The sequence below is a fragment of the Heterobasidion irregulare genome (assembly GCF_000320585.1).
Source record: "Heterobasidion irregulare TC 32-1 unplaced genomic scaffold scaffold_04, whole genome shotgun sequence".
NCBI lineage: Eukaryota > Fungi > Basidiomycota > Agaricomycetes > Russulales > Bondarzewiaceae > Heterobasidion > Heterobasidion irregulare.
In genome coordinates, this window is record NW_009258200.1 from 991065 (window position 1) to 1012632 (window position 21568).

Here is a 21568-nt window from a genome sequence, read left to right on the forward strand (position 1 = left end):
GTATATGTAGGACTCGTATACAGATGGCGGAAAACATGATGGATCTCCTTTAGACCCACCTATCTTGGTGCCGCCCAGTGTTCTGGCTGGTGGTCGATCAACCGATGGGCCTGTATGGATCGAGTATATCGCCGATGACCTGAAGGCACATTTTATGGACTATGCGGTTGGTATTCTCTATGTCCTACTGATACATCTGAATATAACCATTCGAAATACTTCTCTAGATTTCCAGTGCTGTGGTCAATATTTCGCTCTGGCCGGACAACCCCTACCCTCGAGATTTCTTGCAGCAGAGTAAGCTTCATAAGACCTCGTAAAATGGCTTGTAATAAACATCACAACAGTGGCCATTTTCTTGAACCAATCTAACAATCTTGATCCTAAGACTACGTTGTATACCGTGTTCTTTGGTATAAAGTGAGTTTACTTGCTACGCTCTATGCGAGCCCAACTGAATCATCCGCATAGCGACTACGAGGACTCGAAGAGTAAGTCCACTTTGTCCCATTCATCTGCGAGCGCTCCATTGAAAGGTTCTTAGTCGATGGCGATCATCTCCCGGAGGCCGCCCAGGATCTTTTGAACCAGATCCAGATTCTTGCCAGCCCTCCAACCAATGGACGCAATTTCCTAGTCACTGATGTTTACGGCCGGGGAACCCACACACCGGCTGGTGAGGCGTGGAAGCAGTCGATATTTGACGGACTCAGCGCGTTCCACAAAGGCACGGGAGTCCCTCAGCCGTTGAACGTGGCGTTCGGTGACTTTTCGCGTATTTGGGATGGTGTGCTGGGCTCAGATCCTGGCTATGAGGCCTTCGGGTACACCAGCACTGATTCCTGTGCTGGAGACACAACAGAGGACTCGTGCTCAGACCCCAAGCATTATTTCTATTGGATTTCCGGGTACGTGTCACTTTTGTTTCAAGGCAGCTAATTCTAAAGAGTATTCATGTCTTGGCTTAGACATCCCTCTAATGAGACCATGCGCATCATGGCTGACTACGTTGAAGAAGTGTTTGTTGGTTGTCACCTGGTTGATTGAACCCGGTTTTGCGGCAGTGTAGATTATTCTTCTGACACGTACAGGACAGCTGGTGCATTATTTTTGGAAGCTGTGTTGGGCCTGTATTGTGATTCTTACCCCACTCTGCTTTCCGCATTTCTTCCTCTTTTGGTGTTACGCCTGTATACTTGACATATCATCGATGTTTTGGTGGCCAAACGGGTACAAAGGAATTGCGCGACGGAGACGTAGTCCTGCGCCCACCACGACAAAGATACTCTCCCTGTCCAGCTACTTGAACTTACGCCGCCACTGGCGTTTTGCTGCGCGGGATACAAATACTTGATTATCGGTTCTTGAAAAGAAAAGAAACTGTCATCTGCGTGACGATGACAGCTAAATAAGGCAAAATACCTGCTGCTTACATATGTCAATGTATCATGCTGTGACATTGTGTATACAGCCGTCACGACTTCGAGATCTTTCGAGCCTCTGAAACGAGTTCGCCAGGTTCATAACAGGACCTCGATCAGTAGAGCGAAAGTCAGCAATATTTGAGGAAGGTATTATCGATATGTTAGAGGACGAACTTGATCCCCAGAGATGCCCACACCTCGCGGAGGCTTTCGCAGACGATACTGAGAGGTCGCGTCTCATCAAGAAGTACAAGAGTGTGGTGGCCTGGAAAGCCCAGCGTCTGCACGAGACAATCCATCCTGCGAAAAGGCAGAAGGTAAGTCTGTTTTTGTAAAACAAGGATGGTACAACTTTTAGGGAGGCAGGCCTCATTCATGTGATCCTCGTATAGATCTCAGCTCCAACTTGTGGTACCTGCGGGCTGTCGCTCAGTCGGCCTTTTGCCTGTTTGCACTGTGGATACTCTGGGTGTTGGCAAGATGAACATGTAACAGAACATCTGAAGGATGAGGGGCATTTTTTTTGTACGCGTTTACCAAGCTTTTCTGTTCAAGCTCTTGATTGAGCTTTGAGTCAGGTGCCGACGTAAAACTGGGTCTCCTTTTCTGTGTCGAATGTGACGATTTCATTTACGACGCAACAATTGACAGTCTATTCAACTCGACTGTTCTTGCTGTTGAAGAAAGCAATACTCACTTTCAAGGTTGGAGAATCCTTCTAACTCTAGACGACGCGTCCTGACTTTCCGCGTATCATATCATCTTTCAGTTAACAAGAAAACTCGCGAGATCTATCGCCCATGGCATCCAAGCGCGAAGGATGCTGAGGCTCTAGACGAAACTACTAGTATACCATGCCAAGGTGTGTGTGATTCTAACGCGAGATGATGGCACTTTCTTCTTCAACACGATCGTGGCTATCAGTATATGTCTGATACATTCTTAGGTCGACGTGGATTACTCAACCTGGGACAAACATGTTTCCTGAACGTCATTCTCCAATCTATCATCCACAATCCTCTACTGCGCAATTACTTTCTCAGCGACAAACATAATTCGAAACTCTGCAAACATAAAGAGTGTACTTGTTGTGAGATAGATAAGCTGTTCACCGAGGTGTGTACCTTGCTTGCTATTTCACCTCAAAACTCATCCATATATGTCTAGGTGTACACTTCGTCACCGACACCATATGGACCTACATCACTCCTTATCGCTACGTGGCGCGCTTCCTCCGACCTGTCAGGCTACTCACAACAGGATGCCCACGAGTGCTTCATAGCGCTACTCAATGGTATTCACAACACGTGCCGCGGCCACACCAATATTTCCTGCAACTGTGTCGTGCACAGCACATTTGCCGGACAGCTGCAAAGTGACTTGAAGTGCGAGCGCTGTGGATACGTAAACGGGACGGTCGATCCCTGCTTAGACATCAGTTTAGAGCTGAGAGAGGGAAATATTACACTGGCTGATTGTCTGAAAAGGTGAGCGTAGCATCGGGGTGCCGTCTGAAGATTTCTAAATTGAGCGTAGATTCACACAGCAAGAGAAGCTAGGAGCAAAAGAATACTCATGTCCAAAGTGTGATAAAGGGCCGCATGTCCGTCGGTCTCGTGTTCTTTTGGGAACTTCTAATCACCTCGCTATCGCTTTTCAGGAAATCAGCAAGCGACTTTCAATACGCAAGCTCCCGCCTGTGCTCTCTTTCCAATTCAAGGTACCTCGCACATCGTGCTCATATCGCGCTCATAGCTCAGTATCTTTGATTAGCGTTTCGAACATAAGACCGCCGACAGATTGTCCGCTCAAAAGATCGATTTGCCTGTCCGTGTCCCTGCTAGCATTAACATGGCTCCATATACAACACTTGCTGCGACAAGGAAGCCGAGCGACGATCCCAGCCTTGCCGCATTTTCGTGAGTTTCAACTTCGAGTCGTTGCTTGTACTGATTGGCTCCTATCGCTAGATATCCTGGACCAGAAGTTATTTACGAGTACGATCTCTTCGCAGTGATCAATCATGAAGGCCAAATCGACAATGGGCACTACACAAATTTTGCGCGTCTCCAGGATGATGTTTGTTACTTCCTTGCTCATAAGGCCCTTAGCTCACCTCGTTTATGCTCACAGTGGTATAGATTCGATGACGACAAGTAGGTCATTCGGTGGACTGCGTCCGCAGGACCTAACCAGCTTTTGCTCGCGAACAGAGTGACACCATCTACTCTTCCAGCAGTTTTGTCTGCACCTATACCCATATACATGGCGTTTTATGTCAAACGTCGACTCGACTACAAACCTGACATGACGCCGTCGTACGTACTCACACGAGAAACAGAAGCCGTCCGTGAGCGAGAGCAAGAGAAGGAGAAGGAAAGACTGAAGGAGAGGGAAGAAAGGGAGCGAGAAGAGCAGGCGCGAGAAGACAGGGAGCGGGAAGACAAAGAGCGGGAGGAGAGAGAGAAGGAAGTGGAAGATGAACTATTGGCTACGGTATGATATCTGCTTTGTAAAATGTGATTTTGCTGTGATGTCATATTTTGACTGCTGAGCATGTCGAGAGAAGATCCAAGTTTATTGCACAAATACAGTATTCGGCTACAATGAAGAAACATGTAGAATGCGAAGAGGGGTCTGGAGGTCTATGACTTGAAGGGCGAAGGCGAATCACTAGTATTATTACAAATAGAAGCTCTGGGATGGATGTGTATCAGTATGAACCCCTGATTGCATTGAGTAGCTTGGTACGCTTACATTGCGACCCGGATAAATCTTCTCTTTGAAGAAAGCTTCCGTACGGTCTTCAGTGTTCGCCCCATGATTGTCCACATAGCTCAGTCTGGTAACGCTCATGTCGTGGAGGATGTCCGCGGCTATTTTCGCAAGGCTCACTTTGAAGGGTTCTTGGCTGGTAGTAGAATGAAGCGCCGTCGGGGTCAGTGGCGTGTCTTGACCACTCTGCTCAAGGCTGTCGTTCGCTGAGTCGGACTTAAGCGACAACTTGTCCACCTGATCGAGCGTATTGGATGTATTGTCCTGCTCTGGACCAGTGTGCACCTGCACAGGAGTGGGTTCGGGGAAGAAAACAGCGGGAGACGACTGAACCGGCTGGGACCAGAGATTCGGGTAATAAACAGTTCCGTTATGCAAAATTGGCTGGTCGGCATGCTGTCGCGGCCGGTCTGGATGGGTGAAGGGGCAGTCATTCGTGGTGCAAAAAGGCCACAAGAGACACGGAGTATATTTGAAGACTGCAGAAAAATAATCAGCATGGAGCGCTTTTCAACCCCAAATATTTAGTTACATTTCGACACGTCCGTCGGATGCTGGTACGGACAATCCGGAACTCTGCAATGACCTTGCACATGAGCCCAACAATGAGTCGACTTCTTGCCACCAATCTTCGGGGATTCCCAAGGCCAGTTAGGATCGTGTACGCTAATGTCACTGATGAGCGTCTGACCGTTGGGTTAGAAAAATCAACGTACAAATTGCATGCGTTGCCCAGTGGACAGCGCCCTAGTAAGGTAAAGTGTTTACAGGGGGAGGTCTTGTAGGACAACGGATTAAGACCATCCACGCCCTGATTCGCTTTCTTGAGAAGACTGGCCTTGATCATACGGAAAGTCTGGAACGACTCCCTCGACGTCTCTGATCGAGTCACAGGATGAGGCAGTGTCGAAAGATGTGCTACACTGTTATGCATCGGCGGTGGCTTTTTGAAAGCGACCGGCGCCGACGGGACGGGAGGGAATTTTGTGCGCGTTCCAGGACGCTGTGGCATCTGGGTAGATGATATCGCAGGCATGTGAAGTCCTGCGTTCCACAAATGTGGATATGGTCCGGCGCCATTGTGGATTGTAGGCTCTCCGGACTTCAGGGCTTGCAATTGCTGGAGGTCCTGATTAATGGTCTGCACTTCTGCGAACAGTTTATAAAAGTTTCCGAGCCGTGGCACGGACTCCAAGTCCGCATACGGATTGGGGAGGTGCGCCCCATCTTGAACAAGCCCAAGAGCTCTTCCTGATTCAAATGCATTGTTTGGCCCCGAACCCGCCCACTCATTTTGAGGTAATTGCACATTCGGAGGCTCGTGCGTAAACGGACATCGGTCTCGGGGGCACGTACTGCGAAAGCGGTACTTGCAAAGCCCACCTGAAGATCAAAATGCCACAGAAATAATCAGTGAGATTGAGCACGCGCACAGTAGGGAATGTGATGCGTACGATCAACTTGATACGGGTATCGGCGAACCATCACTGCAAAAGGATTAAGGTCAAGGGAGAGTAGGGATAGAAAGCTGGTGGTGGTGCAGAGCTATGAATGAACAAAGAGGATGCAACGCGATCGTCCTTATATGAGCGGCCGCTTTGACCCGCCACAGACGCGTGCTTGAGCGGCCACATTGGAGAGACACCAAACAAAGCTGCATAAGCGTGGCGTTGACGCCACCAAACGCGTCGTGATATGGACAATAGAAATGGCGTGTTTATTTGCTTGGTCTACAATCGAGACGGGGACGAGCTAATAGGTGGAAATCTGATAGGCGCCTGTACTTTTATGACGCAAGAGAACACTATAAGTCTACAAAGAAATGTGTGAGCGTGGATTTATGCACCAGAATTGATAAACATGGACTTACGCGAGCTATACTCCGAGAATGAGACCAAAGGTGAACGTCGATGGCGCAAGGGCCAGAGCAAACGAAAGAAGAAATAAAGGTATAAAGATCCCAGATCTCAAATTTGGAGTCCGAGAGGGAAGCGCCGAAACGCCAAGTTTCACCGAATTGTATCAAGTGCGCGACTTCCAAGTTTGAGAATCAAGCAGGAAGGAGGGTACGGGGGGAAGGAAGGAAATCGAACAAAGGAATCAGAGGCGTATTTGAATGTTTCGGACACGCGAGGAACGCGAGGATAACAAGTGCACGATCTTCGATGGGACCTCGTGGCATTAGATCGTCCTGCCCTTGTTTGATGATGATTCAGATCACAGACGTAATCTCAGCCCTTTGTCTCTAAGAGCACAGTCTGACCTATTCCTTCGTGAGTGCACGCAAACTTTCACGTCTCAGCGTCGACTACCAACCCTATCGGTATTTCGACAGAATAGATCTTGGCGGTGCCCGCACATCGCGCCCCAAGATTTTATCTCTGCTTCCCGTTGAATCGTCAACTGTTTCTGCATACGAACCGAGCGCACTCACAATGATGTATGTCGAAGCTTCCGACATGACATGCACTCGACGATAACAGTGGTAGTAGCGTGTGCTGTCATTTTGGGACTCATCTCGCACGGGATGACGATCCAATAGCAGATCCAGATGTGAATAAGCATACTCACCACAGCGACCTTGATCTGATATGCTTCCGGTGTTTTACTAAAGCAAGGGGTTTTAGCTCTGTGCAGCTTCCTGTAAGTCAGCATGAAACCTATCCTCCGATCAACATCCCTACGCTTGTAACTTATCAGCATATACCCAGCTATGTCTCCATTTAGTCCAAGGATTCAACTGCAGGTTTCACAATGCCAAGCGCATTGCCCGTCCGCGGGGTAGCCAGCGCTGGAGGGAGAGTATTGTGCGCTGTTTGCATTGGCACAGAATTTATGAGGCGTAGAGAAAGCGTAGAGTCACACAGACGGCCAGTACGTGGATGGGCTAATGTGAGTTGACTTTTGTGTTGTGTCTGCATATGCAGGTTGACGAGCATGTCAGACGCTAGGCACTAGTCACAGTCGCTATCGAAAAACGTACGAGTTGTAAATCACATGGGGAGAATTTTAGCTTGGAGAAGCTCAAATACAGTGTACTATCTGTGATTGATAGAAATTGATACCGATATATGTCGAATCACCCTGGCATATCCCTATAGAAGTCCGATCCTAATGCGGACGGAAAAGGGCCAAAATAGCCGACCCGCTCTCGTTCCCCTGCCCCCGACGCTGCCGTCTCGTATCGTCTCTCATTCTCTTCCCCTTATGTCCCATCCATTTGATAACGGAAAGGGCCAATTTTCGTGAAAGGTCCGATCCGACCTCCGTCGAAAAATGGTCCGTTGGTAGCGATGTCCGATCCTCAGCGCGGACGGATCGGTCAGGGAGAACGGATATTGTCGACGTCTACAGCTAAATATCATCGGCATCAGGTCAAGTTTGAAAACTTGAACTTTGTCACCAGGTTTGTAGGGTGATATATGCAGCAAAATTACATGAACATTGCTAGCATCGTTTGCACAGAAAAACTATCTTTATCGGGGATCGAGCTCCCATCTCAAACGCACCAGCATAAAAACCCCAGCATTTTATCCACTTTTCCATCCGGAGACATTGAATTCTTCCATACAATAATAATAATAATAATAATCCTGCTTGTTAAGATCTGCGGCCAGATGCTCTGACCTAATGTTGGTTGTTCATACTTTTACCATTCCCTACTGCGCTGGGTGCTGCCCAACCTTGATCTCGATGCTCTGCATGAGTGGATATCATCCGGTTCAGCCCTACGTTCTCAGAAATCTCAGTTATTGAGCGGTATGCTGGCGAAAAGTGCTTTTTCTGAGGTCCAATCCTTAAATGCGGACGAATTAGACTGAAAATCATATCCGATCCAGCCTATTCTCAGAGGTCCGAGTCGATTTCGGACGTTTTAAGGCCAAAAAGTCTGCGGACGGCAAGGCCCCAAAATGGAGATTTTGGATCGAACCTATCTAGGCATATGCCGGGGTTCTGCGTTGGTGTCGTCAATGCAGCGGAGAAGAACACAATTCTTACCCTCTTCGGCTTTTTAATGCATATTTAGAGCAAATGAGGGACACCTCACGTTCTGTGCTTATGATTTCTTAATTTGCCTTGTGGGCAGACAGACCTAACCCAGAACCAGGGCTTCATTTGTGGCTGGCATGTCGTCGGCCCGAGACCGAGGTCGGACTCGCTCCAACTCCCACTTGTTGGACAATTATTGACCACTACTTCCTCGCGTATTTCTGATACCTCCGTGAACGTGGAAGGCAATGGCAGCATGGAAACCATACTCACAGAAGGAGTGCCCGGCATTGTTGCTGCCAAAGGTCTGAGAGTTATTGATGTCACACCGACAGTGGTCTTGTCTGCGTGCGAGAAGGCATCCTCTCCCACTTCTTTGTTATAGTGGGCAGTGAGTGGCATGGTGGCGAGCAAGTGCCACACGGGTGGCCCAGGCTTTCTAAGTAAGTGTTTTGACCCCTTCACCTTTCTGAAAAAGTCCATCCACCGACCTACAGGAGATTCAAGCCTGCAAAACACCTCACGACGAAACTCAAGATACCAAACCTGCTATACAACAACTATTGGTAACTGAAAAGATGGCTAGCAACTTCCTCGGCCCCATGCCAGTCAAAGCCTTTTTGACAGAGTTCATGCCCTGCACCTCGGGCATGCCAAAGATGGGAGTCAAGAGGCTTCAGGTCGAATCGATATCCAAAGGTAACCGATTCGAGCCAGATTTCGTATATATTCCCTATCTTCAATGCCACATCCGTGCACTGACCAACGCATTTGCGCTGTAGATAGCGGCTGTTAACAGAGCCAGGCTGTGCCCCCGGTTCGTCCTCGTCGACACGACCGACAAAAACGACACCGATCCTCCAAAGCGATATCCAACAATATCTATCTACAAGCGACCTTACGGAGGCTCGCGCAAGGCAGACTTTCGCCTCATCGACCTTCATATCGTGCGCAAAACAATCGTAGAGGACCCGTTCATAGACCCATCACCGTCGACCCCTCGTCGCGAACACATGTTTGAGAATACTTATGACCGACGTGCCATCAGGACTCGACGGCACATCGTTGCTTACACGAATCGCCAATTCTCGTTGCAAAACCGGTGCTTTGCGTTCTCGGTCCTCTTCCTCGACCAGTTTGTCCGGTTCATCCGATGGGATCGCGCAGGGGCTGTTGTGACTGAGCGTTTTGACTGGAGACAAGATCCGAAGACCCTGGCGACATTCTTGTGGCATTTCAGCCAACTTTCCGACTCGCAGCGGGGGTACGACACGTCTGTGTCGAAGCCCACCCTTGAGGAGATCGAGCGAACCAAGGAGAAATTGAACGAGCGTGCAAAGGCATTGGCGCGAGCAAAGGGCGAAGACGAAGATTTTGCAAGCGAGCGATACTCGACAAATGACTCTTTTCGGAAGCTCTGTGTAGTGGACGATGATCCCGACGTTGAGGACGACCAGCGGACACAGTATTTCGTCGCTTCAGCCCCTCAATGGCAGAGCAAAGAATTGGTAGGACGGGGAACTAGGGGCTACGAGGCGCTGGATTTGCAGACCGGCGAACTGGTTTACGTGAAGGATGTCTGGCGGTACGAGACAGCTGGACTAGAGAAAGAAGGTGACACGTACCGATTGCTTCGTAAAAACAAGGTTTCGCGGATTCCTCGTCTTGTTTGCGCAGGCGATGTGAAGAATCAGACATCAAGTACACGTGAGTTTGAGGACGAGGAGTGGTGCTGTGGAAGGCCGAGACCGATGCGACACCGCCATTATCGATTAGTGCTCAAGGACCTCGGACGTTCATTGTCAGAATTCAATTCAACTAGACAGCTCTGTCAGGCTGTTTTACACGCGGTGATCGGTATGCAAACATCATACTCTTGCCAGCTGTCTAAGCTGCACGCTGATCTGTCCTTTTAATTTACGTTGCAGCTCACAAAGAGGCCTACGAGGCCGGTGTACTGCATCAAGACATCAGCGAGGGCAATATCTTGATTACGGACGAAGGAGAAGGTCTTCTGATTGATTGGGAATTGGCAACGAGACTTGATGATGAGGATTCAGACACTGACGTCCAGACAGGCAGAGTGGTGTGTTACCTCATTCCTGACTGAAACTTCCAGTATCTCAACAAGAATGTTTCAAGGGAACGTGGCAGTTCCTCTCAGCCGCCTTACTCATGGAGCCCGGTAAAGAACATGAACTACAAGACGACCTCGAGTCCTTTTTCTACATCATCCTCCGCCAAAGCATTTGCTATCAACGCAACGACATCGTACGCACCGGCTTGGTGGGAAGATTCTTTGATGAGCTCGTCACAGGCAACGATGGCCGCGAGTATGGCGGAACAACAAAAAGGGACTACCTCGTCACTCAGAACTTTCACTTCTTCGGCGAGGATAACCTTCGCGAATTCCTCAGCGGCGTGCACGTTGACCTTATCCAGGGCCTTCGGGCGCTGTTCCTTCCGATTTACATCGATCAGGACCCATGCGAACCTGTCGCTGTTGCCGGAGTCCTTGAATCTTCGGACAGATTCATACAGATCATCCAAGACCAATTGGACAAAGAAGATCAGTGGAAAGTTGGTGATAAGAGCTACGACATGCGCGTAGACTAGTAGTTGGTTCTAGAGCTCACTAGCTCGTGTAGTGAAGCGGTTGAGATTTTGAAGCTAGCATCATGAAGAACAGTGATCACCTTGCTATCTGCATTTTTCCAGACTTCTTTTTTATTATCCTACAGAGTACTTAATGCTTGCTCGACTATGACACCATTTAAACCCTCTCGTCATGACCATGTCTTCGCCGAATCACGAAGTGGCAAGGAAAGTAGAGCCTTCACAGAAACCACCAATCGCCGGAACAAGACCACGACCAGATGTTGAAAGCTCGACGAATGTCTGCGCATACGAACTGTTGATAGACAAAGCGACGATGTACAAGCGAAACCGTCGCCTCAAGACTCGCCTTCACCCTCTTACAATGCCCTGAGGTAAGCTACTTGACGCAAGAAGCACTAAGTATGTAGAAACAGACACAGGTGAACACGGGCGAATATCAAATCTGGACTCATTCCACCATAGAAATCGCAGACGACTAGTTCAGAAGATGTGAATGTTCGCCAACCAAAGAGCTTGAAGATATCCACATATAGCATCCTCTGTGGTGCAGCCCTAGAGTACCTGTGGTACAAAACACTGTTCAGCACCCCATCCTCAAGGCGTGCGAGGTATCTTGAGAGCAGATACATACCACCAATGTGTGCCTCGGTATACCATCGGTGTCCAGAAGATCCGGCGTAAAAGAACGTGGAACATGTACCGCGGGTAGATCATACGCTTGAGCTGATACCAAAGCCGCGTAGAATGGTTGCCAATCCCTCATCGTCGAGCTCTCTCCATCTCTGTCCATATGGTGCAATTCATTCCCAGGTAGCAGAGGCAAGCGTAAACGCGATCGATCCCAGCCAAGTGCTGTATGTTTTATCCGTTTTACTTTACTCTGCTTCGCCTTACCCTTCTTGGAGTGTTTCCTGGCATTATTGTTCCTGGCATTGGCATTGTGGCGATTCCCCGGCCCATCACCTTCAGTACATTTTTGAGGCATCCGCGGTGGTGCCAATGCGCCATATGAGACAGATCTATATGTGCGTTCAGTCGGCCAAAGTGTTCTCTCAGTAACTAAGCGCTCTGAGCGATGCTGAGAATGGTGAACTCGTCTGACAACATGATGCTTGGGCATGATGGGGAAGGCTGATGAGACGGACGATGTGCTGAGATCGGTGATGGTACTAAGACTTCCGAGGGCCAGAGCTGTGAGGAATGGCGACATATCCTCTGTAAGACTCGATAGATGGATATCAAGGGTCAGAGGTGACAGCATGTCGAACGTAGCTTTCGGCGTAGATTGGAATCTCGAGGATGGGCTATGAGACCATATGTCAGGTTGACCATCCTGGAAGCTGGTGTGACTATCCTCCTGGTGAGCGTCCGTCAGGCCATGGGTATTGAGTGTAGGAGATCTTTTGAATGGGTCAAGAGTTGAAGGTGAGTCGATAGGTTGTAGGTCAACGATGGCGATGTGAGAATGGAGCTCTACACCACTCGAATTTAGGCTATTGAACCCAGACCGGTTCGAGCATGATTGACGGCGAGAAGTCTTGGACCGTCCAGAAGAATGTGATATCAAAGATGAACGAGAAGTGCGGCAAGACTTCTGCGGAGGTGAATGAGGAACAGAGAGAATAGGATCGTCAGGCCGAACGCCGAGACTCGGATCCATATTGGATTGGTCTGGAGAGCTCCTGTGACCCACAAATGGACCATTCAAGGCTCTTGTAGTCGGCACTGAACCGTCAACTATGTCGCTACCTGCAAATCTTGGGCTTCTTGTTGGGTTAGATGATGAAGTCGCCTCAAACTGCTCTGATAGCACAACAATCGATGATGCGGTCGACATCGAGCCAAGAGATGCTTCGTCGACCTGCCCAAAAGACAGAGGACTATCGTTGTTGCCTATCCTAGGCGTGTTCTGTAATTCCTCGCCATCAGGTGAATGAGACGATGTCATGTTATGCGGGATGGTTGCGTTATGCAAGCGGTGCATCGGTGGTGGTCGTATCGGAGATGAGAAGTGATCAGAAGAGTCAGAAGAGATATCGCCCAATTGACTGCCAGGTCTTTCGTAGTCGCTGTCTTCGTCAGAATCGTCGAAACTGAAGAACATATCGTCCACATTGGCAACGTCCTCGCCTTGTTCTGATGATTCCGGGCGTTGGCTGGGCACTCGAGCTAGATATGAATTGCGTAGGAGCAAAAATAGAATAGAGAACAGCTGAAAAGCTCACTGGTCGATACAACGTTGCTGATGTCCGGGAATATAGCTCCAAGTCCAGGACGAGAAGTATGAGCGCGGACAGGAGGGTTGATGACCCTCAGAAGAGAACGAGTAATCGCGCGGAGCATCTCTCTCTCTTTCTCTGTCTCGCAGATTCTGAACAAGAAACAAGCGTCAGAACAGCTGAATGTAAAACCAAATATGAAAGCTAACACATCTATCTCATCGATATGACGGACTATAAGTTGACTGTTAACCTTATGCGATGAGATGAATACGGCAAGCTCTTCGACCGAGAGCTCGTCATCAGGGAAAGTCTCCAGTACGTAATCCTTGAGCTCTATCGGACTCCAGCGCTCCCATCCTTCCAAGGCCTGTGAATCAGGTTCAGCACGAAAGCAGCCTATTGGAACATGTGCATTGCACATATGTACACACCTTGCAAGAGGACATTGCAGACGGACCTACAGTCGGAATAGTGCTAAGAAATGTGTCGGATAAAGCAGGGAAAGGTGATTTTGTTCCAGGAGACGTTGACGCGTGGTGCATAGAAAGTGAGTCGGAACTCAAGCTCTCGATGTCGCTCCAAGCCCCTGGGAACGCTCTTGATTTTTGCACTAAAACCGCGAATTAAGCGAAATTCCTGTCAACTTGGTGTGTCGCAAATAGATGATATCCGATGCTTACTGTGCAATCTTGTCCTCACGTATCAACGGTATGTCGCGGGGAAGATAGCGAGGACCAGGCAATAAAGTCGACAAACATGCCACAAGGAAGAATACACATATGGCGAGATATCATAATTAAGAAGTGAACAAGCATCCCGCAAGGATTCGCAGACATGAGGTCGACGATCCACATTCAAGTGGAAAAAAGACCCTAGGAGAAGCATAAAATCCCATTTCAGCAACGACACGACGTCAAACAAAAGGAAACGCGCACGAAAGCAGGTGTAATTTACTCCACAGAAACAGTCATCAGAAGCACAAGAACATCAACAAGTTGACATGAGACGGCCCATGTGTCGAGCACCATCACCCAGGATATAGAGAGCAAAGACACTTCCCGTAACAGTGAAAGTTCGCATGAATGTTCACGCGAGGCAAGCTCGTGATGAACCCACCGCAAAAGCTGAACCATCCATGCGATATTCTATATCTATGCGTACTGATATGGCTAGCTGATCTAGTCTACAAGGGGTTAGGGATCTTTGATGAAATTCACCACCATCTTCTTGAATTCATTCGGTCTATGAAACGGGTCAGGGGAGCTATCACCAATCGGGGATCCAATTACCTACCTCTCTGCATGAACTGTGGGCGAAGGTGTGAACAGGAACGTGAAGATTGTGGAGAAGTAGGGGACATACCCCAGTGGCCCGCGTCCAATGTTTCAAGTGACATATTCGGGAAGAATTGCCCCGCCAGAGGTATATTACGATCATTGATATACTTACTCCTGGTTCCCTTGATGAACAAAGTTTTCCCGTTCCATTTTGTTTCTCCAGATTCATAAGGGAACGAGCCGAGATTGGGGATAGAAGGGCCAACAATATTCAGGGGAATGCGAAACTTCATCGGAATCGAATGCGCATCGAGGTTGGTAAGAAGAAAGGCGCGAGTCATGGGGTCCTAGCATACGATGAGATCATGGAACTTCAGGGCAGCCGAACACAAAAAAAGAGGGAGGATGTCCGCACAGGTTCGTATGGCGTGAGGAGATCCTGCGCCTCTTTGCGGGTCATCACCGCTTTCTCCTCGATTTCCCGCATGGCAGTTATGTAACCTTGGAACTCTTTCGAGAGTGCACCACGCGAGGGCGCGATATCAGCGACAATGAGGTGCGATAGCAGGTTGGACGGAAGTGTCGGCGAAAGTGCGAGCGACATCGCTACCTTGCCGCCCCTGTGCGCGAGCCACCATCATCTAGATCAAATCAGATGCCTCTCTTACCAAGAGAGGTGGAGGCTTACATCGAATGTCCAAGCAGTGAGATGTTGGAAAGAGAATGGTTCTCGCAGAAGTGCAGAACATCCAAAGCCATAGCTTCGTATGACATGGGTTCAGCGTGTGGCGAGGTTCCATGGTTTCGTAGGTCCTTCGTAAAGCATGCTCATGTTGATTTCGATCGAAGATTCAAGCCTGACTCACAAGTGCATAAACCGGACGCTGCAGGTCCCTAGCAAACGCCTTCGACAGCGAAAGCCAGTTCCGTTTCGTTCCACTGATCGCGTCTTTGTCTAAGAGTTCGCTCGCAAAGGGTTGAGGAGACGTACAAGAGCCCGTGAAGAATAACTAAAGGCCCGTACGCCTTATTTATGTCTGGGACACGTTGGAGATCAAAATGGAGATCGACCGGTGTCAATCGTGTCGAGAAAAGTCCTGTTTGGTCTCAATTAGATCACTGGCAGTAAACAGAAAGGATCGCTTGACTTTTGGAACCATCCTTGGCTCTGACCAGCGAATGTCGAAGAAATGATCCAAACATAACCGGCCGTGAACGTGTGAACGCCCGAGCGCCTAAGCATGAAGACGTCGGAATTTGCCGGGCGTTGAGATTAGGCGCGCCAGGTTCAAAGTAGCTCTACGCCTACCCTAAACATAGTGCGTGAAAACTTTTCTACTTCTTTTCGTTCTTGCCGTCTCTACCACCATCAACTCATGTCCTCTCCAATGTCGACATTTTCCAATGCTTTCCAGATGCTCGTAGTCGGATGATGGTGAGTCCTTCATCTTTTGTTGACCTTCATGCATACACCCGACACGATGAAAACCAATCGTTTATCCCGAGCACTGCCGTACTACCTAAATGGCTTTACGATGATATGGAAATGTCATAGTTACACTGATCGGTTTTCTTGTCCCTTTCACGAGGCCTTCAACGTCTAACTAACATTCACACTACCCTCAGGCATCTTTTCTCACCGTTATCCTTTTTTGAGAGCGGGTTGGACGACGATCATCTCTCAGTGGTGAGTCAATCGTCTTTAAAATTTATTCGTATCTTCATCTTGAAGATGATCCAACATCATTCAAACTAGAGTATCTGAGGGTCATCGAATGCCCGATGCTTTAAAACACTGTCAATTCACTGATTTCTTTTCATCTTCATCTCCTCACCTCTTGCGCTCGCTCATAAGGCTTTATACAGATAATCATACACAATCTGTTTTTATGAACTACCGCTACCAATTGCCATCACAATATATCCGATGATGGTGAGTGTCACGTCCGTTTGGTTCTAATGATGCAATATATGGAGTTACCGCCTGACTCCCCATTACGTGTGGTGGATTGTGACGATAAATCCAAGGCTGTTATTTTTTAACTCTGAAACATATCATCGCTCTTGATCTTGACCAGTTCGCTGATGTTCTGCTTGAGCAGGTTGATATTGAGCAGTATGCTCACAGTCCTTGACGTCGCCTTACTCATGCAGCTATCATCGCTCTCCCCAAGGCTTCCAGTCGTGAGTACAATCTTCTCATTGTGTGGTCTCTGCTTCAAATTGCATGATGCTTTTATCACGACGGTCTTCGTACCATTACTGCCGAAAATGCCCGCCACAGCTCAAATCTTCGGGCAACCCCTTCTGATCTTCCCCTCGTCTTCATATGTCCTTCTCGAACATCGCTGACTTATCTCAGTAGCGTCGTTTATTTACCGTTGCTGTCGATGGCTTGGTCAATGTTGATGGTGAGTGCTCGTTGCTGCCTCGGCCCACATCTCGTGATGAACAAACGCAAAAAATAATCAACTAGAAGCTGTTGCTTAGCTTTGGCGAAGATTAGATTTCTATATACTGATTTGTTCCTCATACATCTTGAGATTTGCCTGGCTGATCATTTTCTTCAGTTGTTGGCACCTCCAGTCCCGACTGTGTTCGTTTGGCTGCCGTTACAGTAGTAGGATATGTTGTATGTAGCATTGAAATACGAACAGTTTCAATTCCAGAAACCTGCAAGCCATACCAGTGCTAGCATGCATGCGACTAATGGGAATGAAACTACGATCGCGTTTTCAGTCAATTGTTTAAGAGGGACTGTATATTCATTTTGGCTTTCCAGAGATTCACTGACAAAGCAATGATATACAGACTATCCTAAACAATCAGGAAGCAACGATCTCACCAGACTCCTGCATGAGAGGGTATTCGGACTTCCGAAATCATTCAGAAACAATAGCATCGGCTTCTGCTTTTTGCACCGATATACCGTGGAACTGCAAGTGGCCATATTCTGTACAGATTCTACACAGAACCAATACATGCTGGCCACAGTGAGTGCACTCAAAGGCAGATTCGAGCTGTCACCAACGCCCCAAGCATGATTACAATCCAATCAGGCGGAATCCTACAAAATGCTCCATTCCGCTGGACTCGAGTTGAAACTTGCTTTGGCAGATTTCCAGCCTTCCCCGAGGCAAGCAAAAGCGGACGCATCCAACAGGCCAAATATAATCAAAACCTCAACTCTGCGATGCCCTGGCCGGCCTCATCTGGTATCATCGCGGCAAGGATAAGAGCAGTATTGTTATATGATGTTGCTAGCTCTCGCCATGAAATGGATGGACCTCGTCGCATCGCAGAGTAAAGGATCAAAACTGCTCGGGGCATCCATCGTCTCGGTCGCGGCCTGTGGCGCATGTTCTCCATTTTGAGGCAACTAGATGATGCTCTCTGGCGCGCACCAAAAACCAGAGACGTACGAGAACGAAGATTGCGTCGTCTCACGGTCATCTCTGGCCAGGTAAACGAGGGTTGCAAATATAAGCGGCCGATGAGGCCAACGAAGTATTACGAAGACAATTTGGGCGAGGCAGTTCTCCACAGAAAGAGATTGGGGTAATGCAAGTAGAGCCGGATGACATATAGTGATCCGAAGGAAAAGGAAAGAAAAAATGAAGGAGTTGGCATAGCAAGAGATGATAAAAAGTATCGGGGAAGCGACGAGCATAGCGAGAAATAGTGCATGTCAATCCACCGTCAATGATACTCAAGGTTGTTGTGAGTTCGCTTGCGTAGCAGAAGAACAGAAACTGATCAGCTGCGTACGTCCATCCCATCTTGCAGACCCATCAAAGATACGAGATGATGCATCAGAACGCTCTGGTCGTCGGGAGGCGGTACATACTACCATGTGGGGTATTCAAAAACCGGGGACCACGAGCTCGGGACATCAATGATATCGTCTAGCCGGTGGTTGTTTTCGTCCTATCGATCTAGGGTTGGAAGTAACGAGCCAGTGGACAAGGACAAGGACGACGCTTCGTGAACCGGCACTTCTCTTTGCTGTAGGCTCGGAACATGTGTAAGGCGGCTGTCGGACGACTGAACGGCGAGCAAAAGATTCTATCAAGACAGGGTCTAAGAGCTAACTCGTGTTTCCACATGTGCGGGGTATACTCACGATTCCGCGGTTGTGTGATGCACAATATGCGTTGATTGCAGGCATATATCTGCGTATACTCATGGTCTGCTACGGATCCCTGATTCAACAGATAATTAAGTCTAGTGGTTACGTAAAGCTAGCAATACCCTTACCATATGGAACTACTTATCCTCACTAGTCTTCACCACATCATGTTTCAATGATTAGCACCATGAACTGTGTTAGCAATTAGGGGGATGCACGACCCTCATAACTTCTTTTCCAACCAGTCGGCCCACAAACGAGTCAGTCAGGTCCGCATGCTGCGAGAGGTAGGAGACGATGATAGTCAGGTCTGGAGTAAGATGCTTTCAACCAAATGGATCTTGATGTCAACAAAGGGACTACGAAGGGTCGAACTTCCGCGGAAAAAAATATGGTCGGAGAACCCGGAGTTTCATCCTAAACTTGACCAAGCCAGCCATATTGGGAGATCTGAGCGCCAAATTTAGACTTTCACACCATACAGTTCCCAATTTGATTTGAGCTTCAAACTGAGCTTCTCAGCAACTCTACTCCGACACAATTCGTGGGTCAACGTCAACCTCCGATCGTCTGACCAACAACAACGGTCAAATATCGTTCTTTCTCCTCCTCTCGATTTCGATGACAGCTACTCATCTATAGAGCAGTCGGGACTGGAGAAGTGATTTCTCCGTCGCTTGCGTTCCCATTCGGTCAAGAGACTTCTAAGTGTTTCACCATTGACAGTATGAGAACTTTGTACGCTTCAGGATGTTTTCGTATTCTACGTTCTTTGGGAAAAGATGGTGGAGAGATGGGATGCTCAGTCACTCGCCGTGGGGTCCGGACTGATTCATCACCTCTTCCCTTACCGCCATCCCTGGATCGATTGGAGAGTGCCCAGGATACTGCTCACGCCCGCCATTGGTTGATGCGCTTCAAGTCTCACAAAATACCCAAAGATTCAGTCGAAATCACCTTTTCCAGAAGCTCCGGACCTGGTGGTCAGGTTTGTCCGCATCGTCCCAAGTCGCAATCAAGGCTCTACTCACATAAATGCATAGAACGTAAACAAAGTCAACACTAAGGCCACATTGCGGTGTCTGTTAGACTCAGAATGGATACCTCGCTGGGCTAGGGCTGGTCTGCGCAAATCTGTTCGTGTGTCTAGTATCTCCATCTACGATCCTCGATTTGGGTCTGATAGATGGGAAGCCCTACTTTGTCTCTTCATCACGTTCGATCCTGATAAAATCCATGGCACACCGCTCGCAAGCACAGAATATAGATGATTGTTTGTCCAAGGTCAGAATCCAGCCCTCTTCTCACGCTAGGCAACTTACGGCTTGTGATCTACTCTGTACAGCTCCATTCTTTGATCTCTTCCATTTCTTCCGTGGACATGAGAAATGAGCCGTCAGAAAAGCAGAAGGAACGCGTTCGGAGTTTCGAGAGAGCCGAAAGGGCAAAACGAAGACAAGAAAAGGACAGGAGAAGTCAGGTCAAGAGAGACCGGTCCAGCTCCCGAAAAGATTGGGATTGACATGGCATGTTATGGTCGATGGATATGTGCGACTTGAAGCTGGTTTAATGATCATCTCAATGTGGGGGCAACTGCTTTGCCATCGATAATGTCAACGCGGTGAGCACGCGAAACGTGTCGGATCTGCATTCTAAAACCCTCTCGTCTGTCTCAAACCCGGCATACCACCTATTCAGAAACATGACATCCGGTGTCTATTCGTGAGGATGACACACCTAGGCACGAGCCTGGTTTTGTATCTGCCGCCGATCGGTTCAAGACGGAATGGCCCCCGTATGTCCCGCTGCAGTCAGGGGTTTCAGCTGGAAACTCCCCGCCTTTTACATTGTCAGCCTTTCGTTCTCGCTATCGCCTTCTAGTCTATCGCAATGTTTGGAAAATATGGTCTGCCACCCACATTCCGAGATGACTGTCTCGCAGCATGTCTAGAGTTTGCCGGTACGACTGTCTTTCTACTCATCGGGTTTGGCGGGATCCAAGCATCGACCAGCGAAACCGACGCGAGCGCAAATACTTCTGAGGTCATACATGTGCTCTATATAGCAACATCCATGGGTCTCAGCCTCTTAGTTTCTGCTTGGCTCTTTTTCAGAGTGACAGGCGCGTTGTTCAACCCAAACATTAGTCTCGCTTTGCTCCTCGTCGGCGTTATTCAGCCAATACGTTTCATTCTATATTGTGTGGCTCAAATGACGGGAGCCATCACCGCGGCGGCTCTAGTCGTTGCTCTGACACCGGGTCCACTGAGCGTCAAGTAAGTTGGCCACATCATCCACGATTTTCTTAATTTACGCCCAGTTGATTTCGTTATGAATCGTCAGTACGACTCTTGCTCAAGGCATCAATCACGCCCAGGGTGTTTTCATAGAGATGTTCATCACAGCTGCGCTGGTGCTTGCCGTTCTCATGCTAGCCGCTGAGAAAAATCGGACCACGCCTTTCGCACCGGTATGTGGTCTTCTCTAATAGTGTCCCTGTTGCTGATCAGACTCAATAACCATGCAGATTGGTATTGGCCTCACGCTGTTCGCATGCCATCTGTAAGTATAGCATGGCTCATCAAATTTCCGTTGTAGTCACAACATTCCCACTCACTTGGCTTCACCTATAGTTTTGCAGTGTTTTATACTGGCGCTGCGATGAACACCGCGCGCGCGTTTGGGCCTGCGGTTGTCACCGGCTTTCCTTTCAGCTATCATTGGGTGGTGAGTCAAACCACGTAGTTACGAATCATAAACTCGCTCATGTCTCGTTCAAGTACTGGGTGGGGCCATTCTTGGGTTCTCTCTTGGGTGCTTCATTTTATGCCGCTTTAAAACAGTGCGTACAGCCTCCCCAGCTGCTTGAGTCTATTGACCGTTGGTCTGGTCAGTTCTGCGTACTGGAAGATTAGCCCTGACCAAGCATCGATCGACCCAAAAAAGTCACCCGACGATCCGGTCAATCGTGCAGTTTCCATTATGACTGGTCAAAGCGCCAACGATGGAGACACAATGTCTGGGGTCGGAGGCACAGGTTCTGGTACATACTCGCGGGAAGCCGCCGCCGCCGATAATGCCGTTGGTCCGAAAGCAAACAACAATAGCCCAGTGTAGTAATATTTGACGGGA

General features: G+C 48.6%; 9 protein-coding genes across 9 annotated transcripts; 6 read left to right on the forward strand and 3 right to left on the reverse strand.

Annotated features, from left to right (window-relative positions):
* Positions 1-567: 567 nt before the first annotated feature.
* On the forward strand, positions 568-1047 carry HETIRDRAFT_315263 (uncharacterized protein; the record flags this gene model as incomplete). Its single annotated transcript, XM_009546775.1, has 2 exons — positions 568-908; positions 969-1047. Coding segments are annotated over 2 exons (420 nt in total), but the record flags the coding sequence as incomplete, so codon positions are not given.
* Positions 1048-1582: 535 nt separating this feature from the next.
* Positions 1583-3926, forward strand: HETIRDRAFT_157089 (cysteine peptidase C19; the record flags this gene model as incomplete). Its single annotated transcript, XM_009546776.1, has 12 exons — positions 1583-1741; positions 1817-1949; positions 2003-2128; positions 2194-2286; positions 2371-2540; positions 2592-2911; positions 2961-3027; positions 3085-3144; positions 3198-3343; positions 3395-3503; positions 3558-3580; positions 3638-3926. The coding sequence occupies 12 exons, from the start codon at positions 1583-1585 to the stop codon at positions 3924-3926; spliced, it is 1695 nt and encodes a 564-aa protein (XP_009545071.1).
* A 180-nt stretch (positions 3927-4106) lies between these two features.
* Positions 4107-5684, reverse strand: HETIRDRAFT_314945 (uncharacterized protein; the record flags this gene model as incomplete). Its single annotated transcript, XM_009546777.1, has 4 exons — positions 4107-4678; positions 4732-4865; positions 4916-5582; positions 5654-5684. The coding sequence occupies 4 exons, from the start codon at positions 5682-5684 to the stop codon at positions 4107-4109; spliced, it is 1404 nt and encodes a 467-aa protein (XP_009545072.1).
* A 3083-nt stretch (positions 5685-8767) lies between these two features.
* HETIRDRAFT_315297 (uncharacterized protein) lies at positions 8768-10805 on the forward strand (the record flags this gene model as incomplete). The annotated part of the gene is made up of 4 exons (XM_009546778.1): positions 8768-8911; positions 8972-10046; positions 10118-10275; positions 10332-10805. 4 exons carry the CDS (start codon positions 8768-8770, stop codon positions 10803-10805), a joined length of 1851 nt encoding a protein of 616 aa, XP_009545073.1.
* Positions 10806-11388: 583 nt separating this feature from the next.
* Positions 11389-13451, reverse strand: HETIRDRAFT_416822 (uncharacterized protein; the record flags this gene model as incomplete). The annotated part of the gene is made up of 3 exons (XM_009546779.1): positions 11389-12977; positions 13034-13179; positions 13237-13451. The coding sequence occupies 3 exons, from the start codon at positions 13449-13451 to the stop codon at positions 11389-11391; spliced, it is 1950 nt and encodes a 649-aa protein (XP_009545074.1).
* A 772-nt stretch (positions 13452-14223) lies between these two features.
* HETIRDRAFT_54638 (Alpha/beta hydrolase) lies at positions 14224-15321 on the reverse strand (the record flags this gene model as incomplete). The annotated part of the gene is made up of 7 exons (XM_009546354.1): positions 14224-14272; positions 14324-14336; positions 14393-14654; positions 14723-14927; positions 14996-15120; positions 15174-15246; positions 15299-15321. Coding segments are annotated over 7 exons (750 nt in total), but the record flags the coding sequence as incomplete, so codon positions are not given.
* A 761-nt stretch (positions 15322-16082) lies between these two features.
* Positions 16083-16238, forward strand: HETIRDRAFT_163173 (uncharacterized protein; the record flags this gene model as incomplete). Its single annotated transcript, XM_009546780.1, has 1 exon — positions 16083-16238. One exon carries the CDS (start codon positions 16083-16085, stop codon positions 16236-16238), a length of 156 nt encoding a protein of 51 aa, XP_009545075.1.
* A 2991-nt stretch (positions 16239-19229) lies between these two features.
* Positions 19230-19958, forward strand: HETIRDRAFT_314805 (uncharacterized protein; the record flags this gene model as incomplete). Its single annotated transcript, XM_009546781.1, has 4 exons — positions 19230-19424; positions 19480-19572; positions 19631-19720; positions 19782-19958. The coding sequence occupies 4 exons, from the start codon at positions 19230-19232 to the stop codon at positions 19956-19958; spliced, it is 555 nt and encodes a 184-aa protein (XP_009545076.1).
* A 428-nt stretch (positions 19959-20386) lies between these two features.
* HETIRDRAFT_15808 (aquaporin) lies at positions 20387-21361 on the forward strand (the record flags this gene model as incomplete). Its single annotated transcript, XM_009546302.1, has 6 exons — positions 20387-20712; positions 20780-20906; positions 20964-20998; positions 21070-21163; positions 21217-21278; positions 21331-21361. Coding segments are annotated over 6 exons (675 nt in total), but the record flags the coding sequence as incomplete, so codon positions are not given.
* Positions 21362-21568: the final 207 nt, after the last annotated feature.